Source organism: Arachis duranensis, chromosome 5 (genome assembly GCF_000817695.3).
Source record: "Arachis duranensis cultivar V14167 chromosome 5, aradu.V14167.gnm2.J7QH, whole genome shotgun sequence".
In the NCBI taxonomy this organism is placed as follows: Eukaryota; Viridiplantae; Streptophyta; class Magnoliopsida; order Fabales; family Fabaceae; genus Arachis; species Arachis duranensis.
In genome coordinates this window covers 4,849,593-4,858,384 of record NC_029776.3, presented here as the reverse complement: position 1 = coordinate 4,858,384, position 8,792 = coordinate 4,849,593, and the positions used below count along the sequence as shown (strand labels likewise).

General features: G+C 35.5%; 2 protein-coding genes across 10 annotated transcripts in view; one reads left to right on the top strand and one right to left on the bottom strand.

Annotated features, from left to right (window-relative positions):
* The first annotated feature begins 2,434 nt into the window (after positions 1 to 2,434).
* On the top strand, positions 2,435 to 4,208 carry LOC107487514 (expansin-like B1). The gene is made up of 4 exons (XM_016108163.3): positions 2,435 to 2,662; positions 3,231 to 3,337; positions 3,422 to 3,736; positions 3,817 to 4,208. Exons 1-4 carry the CDS (start codon positions 2,530 to 2,532, stop codon positions 4,012 to 4,014), a joined length of 753 nt encoding a protein of 250 aa, XP_015963649.1. The 5' UTR covers positions 2,435 to 2,529; the 3' UTR covers positions 4,015 to 4,208.
* Positions 4,209 to 4,236: 28 nt separating this feature from the next.
* The window catches only part of LOC107487512 (histone-lysine N-methyltransferase, H3 lysine-9 specific SUVH6), a 16,894-nt gene continuing 12,338 nt past the window's right edge, over positions 4,237 to 8,792 (bottom strand). For 4 of the 9 annotated variants that reach the window (XM_052261997.1, XM_021142059.2, XM_021142062.2 and 1 more), the window contains 2 exons: positions 7,140 to 7,302; positions 4,237 to 7,048 (listed from right to left, as the gene is read on the bottom strand). In XM_052261997.1, coding sequence (XP_052117957.1) covers positions 4,415 to 7,048; positions 7,140 to 7,301 — 2,796 coding nt within the window. In that variant the 5' untranslated portion in view covers position 7,302 and the 3' untranslated portion in view covers positions 4,237 to 4,414. Of the gene's footprint in view, positions 7,049 to 7,139; positions 7,306 to 8,031; positions 8,225 to 8,792 lie in introns of those variants that run through there. The other 5 variants (XM_052261994.1, XM_021142058.2, XM_016108161.3 and 2 more) reach the window with 4 other exon arrangements.

Below are 8,792 nucleotides of genomic sequence, written 5' to 3'. Positions count from 1 at the left end.
TGGACGGGTTAGATTAAGAATCACCTACTTCCAACAACAAGTTCCAATATAATTGATGACGATGACCATGCATACAATGCTAAGAGTTTAATTTTAATACATTAACAATATAAAATATTTTATATAATCATGTAATTATATTTTTTTTAATGATCATTCACGTGATCAATATAAAAATTAGTTATTTTTGTTGATGTAATATTATATAATTAAATGTACATATACAATTTTTATATGAATAGTGTATCAAAATTAATTTCATAATGTTAATGCCTCCTGTACAATGAGTTTCTTACACTTGCCCTACCATGCAGGAATCATTTTAAACCTTATTAGCTTTCACATTCACGACCAGTAGAGAAGCACCGATTCATTAATTATATTGTTTATAGTATAACTAACACATTTATCTAACATTTCATTTGCAGGATATATAAGATTACCATTTACCACATATAATTCGGAATTCATTGTCAAGGACGACTCATTTTGTTTATAGACTTAGGACTAGTTTGGAAAAACATCTTAATTAAGTTTTTTTTAAAATAATTTAAATAATAAATAATTATATTAAAAGTAACTTATAAATAAATTATTTTATGTTTAGATTTTTAGTTTTAAAAATGCTTATTTTATAGAAATGTGATAAAAAATAATAGTATTATAAGAGAATTCATTTTTTTAACTTCTCCATAAGTTCCTAAATAGCTTTTTAGAAAGTCGCAATTTGGTTTTAAAAATTATACCAGACATTAATACGACTAACTTTTCATAAGTTAAAAGCTAAAAAAAATTATTTTTGAAACTTCCAAATAGGCTCTTATTCATAATTAAGGTTTTATGTTTGTTCTTCTTAAAAAATAAGTGATTAAACGTTTTTTCTTGTAATTATCTTGTATTTAACTAATATTAGTTAATTTCCCTTTTTCCCACTAAAATATTTGCTCTGTATGTAGCATTCTTTGTAATAAACATGCTTAAATTTTTTTTTTTAAATTGTTCAGAGAGTCTCAATCTAATCGAGAGAATTATAATCAAGATCCAAAATTCCGTCAGCTAACCCTATCGACATTATCATCAAGAATTAATGATAGAACTTCATTCCTGTAATAAACATGCTTAAATGTGACTTCTCAATGTAATGTTTGATTGAAAGATAAAAATAGAACAAAATTCTCTTTATGTTTAATATAATTTAACTAACGAAATTCATGTATACAATAAAACTTCTACGTATTCTGTTTACAGCCACCAAACATATTAAAGTTGAATTTTATAGTACAGAATGAATTATTGTTGGCACTAGTTTAAGCAGTGAGTGATGAGTAGTTGGACAAGGAACTGAGTGCGTTACAACCAAAGTGCGTGGCTGCTAAAAATATCTTTGTGCATTGATGTGAAATAATACACTAATTCTAATCCTAATCCGTTTGTGGAGACAAAACTACTTCTTTATAAAATAAGTTCAATATTTTTAGAATACAAATGAAGCATTTGATTTTGGATAATTCACTAATGAAAACACAAACAAACAGAAAAAACTACCAAGCATGTTAACTTTATTTGAACCTAAATATCATCAATGATGATCAACGAGATTACTTCGAATGTGTCAAAACTCACCATTCAGGAGCTTGTTCAAACTTTACCAGTTTTGAACATGTAATAACTCTTAAGTCTTATCATATGAAATTTTGAACCAAGATCATGAATGAATATAAGAGAGAAAATTGAGGAGGATCGGCTAGACCTATAGACTATAGAAGGGATTATGTTCATAAATTTTGATTCATTTATAACATTTTTTGCACTTCTATCATTCCTTATTACACTTATTCTTGACATAGCTGCAAGTTCATAGATTTTTATAACATCTTTACCATTAGAATGTTACGTTTTTATTTTATTTATAATTATTTATTAGTATTTTCATATACTTGAATTATTAGTGTTAAATTAGTCAAATTTAATACCATAAAATATATAATAATAGACTAATATCATTAATCAATAAATAATCATGTGCATAAAATTATAAACAGAAGAGTATGCAATTGAAAAATAATCAATCTATTTCTTAGATTCTACATAAAAAACTACTCTGATATCATAATTAACTTTTTCGGTGTTACAATCTTCCTTGAAATTTGTTATAATAGAACAAAGTTGGGCATTATTCCATTCCGATAATAAATTGGTTCCAATATGTTATGATGATGACCTTGGCCCTTGAGGTGTCAATCATAGGGTCTATATTATTTACACATCATTCTTCCAATCCTCTTGCATATTATTCCTTAGTCTCAAGTGGAAGAAAATATAACTAATTAATAAATAAAGAAAACAAATTTTGCTACCAACTCAGAATGTAGACCTAATGCCTTGTACTATAAATATCACTTCTTTACATTGCATTTTATCTCATAAAGCATAAAGCTTTCTCTTGTTCATAAACTTACATATTGCTTTAGTTTCTTGAATTGATCTCTCAAATTAAACACTAGATATATATTAGTGCTTCATCTCAAAATGGAACTTAAGTACCACCAATTTGGCCTTGTTTGTGTCATAATGCTCTTACCTTTAATGTGTACTTCTCAAGACTCATTTACGTGCTCCAGAGCAACCTATTATGGCAGCCCTGAATGCACTGCCAACCCAAGTACGTGAAACTCTTCTATCCCTTAATGCATTTCAGTCATGGATACACTCTACATTATGAGAAATTTCATTTTCTTCTTGTAATCTCTTTTGTAATATATAAAAGTACCTTATCTTTGATAAAAAAAAGACAAACAATTCACCGTATCTTGTTTATATCTATACTTATTTTATCACTCTTAAATTCTGCTGTGGTCCCAATTTAACATTAGATTATGTTTAATATCCAATTTTCACTACTTTTAAATGTTAACATCACTCACTCAATATATCTATTAATACACACACACACACACACGTCTTTTCCCATGTGCAATGAAACTATCATTTTCTGACTAGGAATTAGGATATTTCATATTTGACACAACATAATGCATGATCTTGATGTTATGAAACAACGAATTGTCTTCTAAGCAAAGAAGATTAGCTTGAGAACTTTACTTTTGGTGATGCATGCTCCTCCATTAAGATGCAACCAAAGACAAAAAAGGTGCAACATGAAGGTGTTAATATTATTGCATAAGCAATGTTATGTGAATTAATTTTTTTCCCCTCTAAACCCCAAACAGCGGGAGCTTGTGGCTTTGGCGAATATGGAACGGCGATCAACGATGGCAGCGTGGCAGGCGTGTCTTGGCTATGGCGGAATGGATCTGGCTGTGGTGCATGCTATCAAGTAACACTTGCATTTGTTTAATGATGTTGTGTTTGCCATTCCATTCCATCATTGATTTATCAAATATAAATGATGGTGAATCAGGTTAGGTGCAAAATAGCAGAATACTGCGATGACTATGGAGCATATGTAGTGGTAACAGACTTCGGCGTGGGAGACAGAACCGACTTCATTATGAGTCCACGTGCTTATTCAAGATTGGCCAAGAACGAAGATGCATCTGCAGAGCTTTTCAAATACGGTGTGGTGGACGTAGAATACAAGAGGGTACCATGCAGATACGGTGGCTATAACATCATAGTCAAGGTGAATGAGCGCAGCTACAACCCACACTACTTAGCCATTGTAACTCTCTATGTTGGTGGAACACAAGACATAACTGCCGTTCAGTTCTGGCAGGTACTAATATGCACATGTATTCATTTATTGATCAATAATTAGTTGCATATATTGGAGATTTAACTTGATTGATGGAGCAGGAAGATTGCAAAGAATGGAGGCCAATGCGAAGGGCGTTTGGGACAGTGTTTGATGTTGAGAACCCACCAAGGGGTGACATAAAGTTAAGGTTCCAAGTGACTGGCAGTGCAGGGGTTTATTGGGTAGAGTCCAAGACCTTTATCACCAGTGATTGGAAGGCTGGAGCATCTTATGATACTCAAATCCAGCTTGAATAGAAAAAATAAACAAATAAATAAATGTACTTGCTCACTAGTAATTTATTGCCACTCTATGAATGTTCCTGTGAGCTCTCTCTATGTTTTAGTGCTCTTTGTATTTGTGACTAGACTAAGATTATGGGCATTCATCTACTTGTCGTGGAATTTGGATGAATAACACTATAAAAAGCACCTAGCTGTTCTTGATTGTATTTTGCAGCCAGTGGCATTAGAAATTCCCTGATACTCCATATACTTAATATATCACGCTTATCTCATATATTTATATCTATGGGATTGAAAAAGTACACAACACAGTTTCATTACTTTGGTGGTCTGATGTAAAATTAATGTACTTAAAAAGGTCGCTTATATGGTTCATAATCATACCTAACAACTTTGATATTGACAAGAAGGCTCAGTACATCCTACCTGTACATTGCACAGAACCGCAGTAGCAATCTTTCCGTTTGATGTTGCCATCGGAGTCGTGGACCTGGTCGATCATGTAGTTGTAGTCATAAGCCAGCTCTTGCAGAGGAGGAATGTTCTCAGCAGCAAAGAACATGATGTGAGGCATCCTTTTGTCATGATGGTCATACAGCACATTTTGAGCATACAGATTTGGAGAACAACTGTGGTTGATGAATCTCCCCACATTACCATACTGTGCAGCATCAATGGTGAAGCCACAACCATCCATCAAAACTCCACCAGAACTTGACTGTGCATCAGGCATAAGGTTCGAAAGTCCGTCCCAAAGAGTATTGTTTGTATAGTTATTTCCAATATCGAACAGATACTCATCATTACCAGTTCTTTGTTCTGCTTCCTTATCTTCGAGAAGCTCTCCTATATATTCACATATAAAACTACCTGAAGGGATGGAATTTAGGGATCTCACTCCCCATCCCCTTGTACTGGTTTTGAAAATTTCAAGTTGAAATTTTATGCCATGTTGACTGACTCTGTTATAGCAAGTTGGAGGGCACTTGCAAGAAGGTCCACACTCAAAAACTAGAGGCTTTGCTTCTACAATAGCCCCATTGTGATTGTATGGGATTTCACCACCATTCTTGGCTACACAAGAACATCTCAACTCAGAACAACCATTAATGCAACCACATCCTTCTGCAGGAATGAGATCACAATCAGGATAAATCATGCTGGTTATGTATTTAAAAGGTGGGGGTTTTTCATCATCTCTGACATTCACAGCACACACTGGAATTCGCTCTTTCCCATAAGAAATATCATTAACACATAGACCTTCTCTCATTTTGAACTTCTTAGATTTCTTCAATTCCTTCAAAGGAAGCTCTGGTTGACCAGAGATTCTTCGCAACCGAAACTTATATACCAGCTTCCCATGTGGCCCCATATCCTGCCAACATGACTCAACCAGATACAGTCCATCATAAACATACGTCTTGGACTTTCCATCTGCTGAATCAGCACCACGTATCACCCTAACAGGGTTCTGTTCATCGTTACTATTCTTCAAAGCAAGATTTCCCCGTTCAAGCTTCTGATCTTCAGGTTGTTTGTCAGAGTTCATCACATTACCACCTTGTCCTGTATATATCAATACATCTGAATTATCCAAATCATCAGCATAGCCTCCCGATGCAACAATACTTGTTGCAAGAATCTTACCACTGTGCTTCACATAATCTATACCGCCCTGAATTTGGCGATGAAGGCCAACTATATTAAGCTCAATTCTATACTGAAATTCATCACCAACTTCAATCCCAGGTACAGATCCCAAGATCTGCTTACCTTCATTAACATATTTCCCCTTCTCCTTAAGGACCTTCGCTGCTAGTAAGTCAACCCTTCCCCGCTCATTCTTTGCTTCTAGTTCCTGCAAAAGCTTTCTAGAAACAGCTTGAAAAAGTCGTAGTGTTTCCCGCACTTTATGTCGAGTAACATTTGAGTCATTCTCATTATCACTCAACTTACTATGACCAAAAGGAGGAACATTGACATTGAAACTACATGGTTTTGTGACAGTTTGAAAGTCCGCACCATTTTGATTAGGATCAACACAATCCTTGTCCAAAATTTCTAACTGACCTCTGTCATGGGAAGCAGCATTTTCCTTTTTCTTCTTCAGAGGCTTCAACCTAGAATTATGTATGCCATCTTTAGTCCTGGTAGCAGTCTTAGTCCTGCCAAGCCGTACCAAGACATCATCTTTCTTTCCTTTGCTTTCCTTTGCACCATCAATCCCTTTAAATTTGGAGGGACCATTATTAGACCTCAGAAAACATTCTGACCCAGACTTCAACCCTAGCACTACTTTCCTGTTTGATACAGCCCGCAAAGGCTTTGCCTCAAGAGCCCGGACTTCAGGGTACACTATAATTTCCATTCCTAATGTCTTCTCAACTGGTATAGCATCCTCATTTTCTGCTTCCCTAGAATTTATTTCAGCCTGATGATGATCAATCTCTGTAGGAAGTTCAATTTTCATTTCTCTGGGGTTTTTGTGTTGCTTATTTATCCCAATAGGTGGTTCACATCCATCCTGCTTGTTCACATTCTCTGTAGCATTCCCTTCAGAATCAGCTAAAACTATGTCCACAAGCTTTCTCTTGCAAGAATCATCTTGAGCATTATTTTCAGCTTCCTTCATTTCAGTGGCAGCTACTTTTTTCAAGAGGTCATCATTTACAGTCGCCTTCTGTTTACCCCCTCTATTTTCATTCAGCAAAGATGGAGCATTGCGTCCACATAAAGCAGGAAAGTCTCTAATAGCTGAAACTTTCCTTCGAGGAAAATAGCTTCTAGTTAGCATATTCTCTGTCCAAGCACTGGAACCAGCCACCTCACCAACTGGAGAAGACAACTTCACAGCTCTTCCAGACTCTGTATCTGCCAAAGCTTCCATGTCTGCCAGCAACATTTTTGCAGGTTCGTCATTTACCAGAGGAGGCCTATCCACTTGATCAGATGAGACGACTGGATTTTCCTTATTCAAACTGCAATCAGTAGTTTGGACAAGAGTTTTGGCATGTAACTCAGGATGCTGGCTATTGTCCTCACACTGGGAAATTAAAACAGTATCAGCCCTAGAAATGTTCACCATTCTTACCTTAGTTGCAAATTTAGCAGAATCAAAACCAGCAAATATATACCTTTAAAACTGCTTCAATCCTTGGAGCAAACGGTCCACATTCTTCAGGGAAATCACGAACGGCAGAAACTTTACGTCGCTTATACTCAGATGGGGCATGAAATTTGCAATCCCCATTTTCCCTCAAGGACTTCTCAAAACCATTACTTACAGATGCAGCCATCCTGCTGATGACTCAAAATTCAGCACAGTCTTTTCTTCTTTAAACAAAAAGCACATGATTTGTGGCATTGACATCAGAAAAACGAAAATAGCAAACCATCTCATCATTTTGTACTGGTTTTTATTATAATTTAATTACAGCATAACTTTCATGGAAAAATACAGGTTAGATGTCTGCGATTTCAGAAATTTTGTTTACATATATTTTGTTTAATTTGGTGCTTCTTCAAATTCCATGCGTTGGTTAAGACAAAGAAGAGTAGCCCCAATGGGCCAAGAGCACCACACACCGCTTCACAGCATCTTTCTCGTCATTGATTACACACATTAAAAATCATGAACAACCAGATGCCTTTCACACAAACTAGGTCACCTCCCGTAAGGCCATGAACAACCCAAATACCAAAACCTAATATTGCATTTGAGCGTTAAATATTAATCGATACTATCCACTCCTTCAAACATGTTGAAACAATCATTTCTCATTTCTCAACCAAATTACTACTCATGACAAAGATAATCAAAGAACATCACCACGAAACAGGGAATGCACGCAGCTGGTTACGAATCCCATCGGAAACATAACCAAACGCAGTGTCTAGCAATTTCATTGTATTAATAGATTCTAATAGAAAACTTTTATATCGCAATTCGCAATAGCTCAGAATGATGAAGAATAAGAAGAAGAAGTAACTAACATGCAGATTAAAGAACAAATGGGAATAAGGTACCTTAGGAAATGCAAGAAGCAGAGCAAAAATCAGATCCTGAAGCTTCGATTGTCAACTCTCTCACAACATATCTTCAGATCAGAAAACCAAAAATGTTTAAAGTAAGACAGCCTTTGGTCGAGAGAAGCTTGTGCTCTCTAAAACGAAAACTAAGGCGAAACAGTCACTACACACCACAAAGAAGGAAGAAGATGGTACGTCATGACGACATGACGTCATCATACACAGGGAAGGGAAGAGCACTTGTTTTTTGGTAAAAGAGCACAGTTTTTTTATTTGGAGTTTTGTCTGACAACAAAGCCCATTAATATTGAGCCTCGATATTGTGAAAAAATGTTTCAGGCCCAAAAAATGAAAGGATCAGTGGATCACAATTCAACACTTGTGGAAGTTTTGGCGGGAAAATGTGAACGACGATTACAAAGAACGAACACCAGCAAAAGAGCTTTGAATCTTTGATGTTTGTGATTACTGGTTAGAGAGTTTGAACCTTGAAGCTTATGGCTTCGCAAATTTGGAGAGGGATTCTGATTTAGGGTTTTCGGAGGTGCAGCTGACGAAAAAGGATGAAAGGGAATTGGTCTCTTGGAGCCCATTGGGAATTAAACGAGATGGTGTTGATGAAGATAGTGATGAGTTGCAGGTTAAAAAATCGAAAATTTCAGAGCCACAATCAGGTAGTGATTTTTATAGGGCTTATTTGGGGATTGAATCTCTGGAAACCCAAGAGAGTAATGAGAATTGCATGGTTGATGTTGAAT

Excerpts from the sequence above, each read along its gene's own strand:
- LOC107487514 (XM_016108163.3), top strand. The coding sequence starts at position 2,530 with ATGGAACTTAAGTACCACCAATTTGGCCTTGTTTGTGTCATAATGCTC. Across the intron at positions 3,338-3,421 it reads GCTGTGGTGCATGCTATCAA|GTTAGGTGCAAAATAGCAGA; the intron begins GTAACACTTGCA and ends ATGGTGAATCAG. Across the intron at positions 3,737-3,816 it reads CTGCCGTTCAGTTCTGGCAG|GAAGATTGCAAAGAATGGAG; the intron begins GTACTAATATGC and ends TTGATGGAGCAG.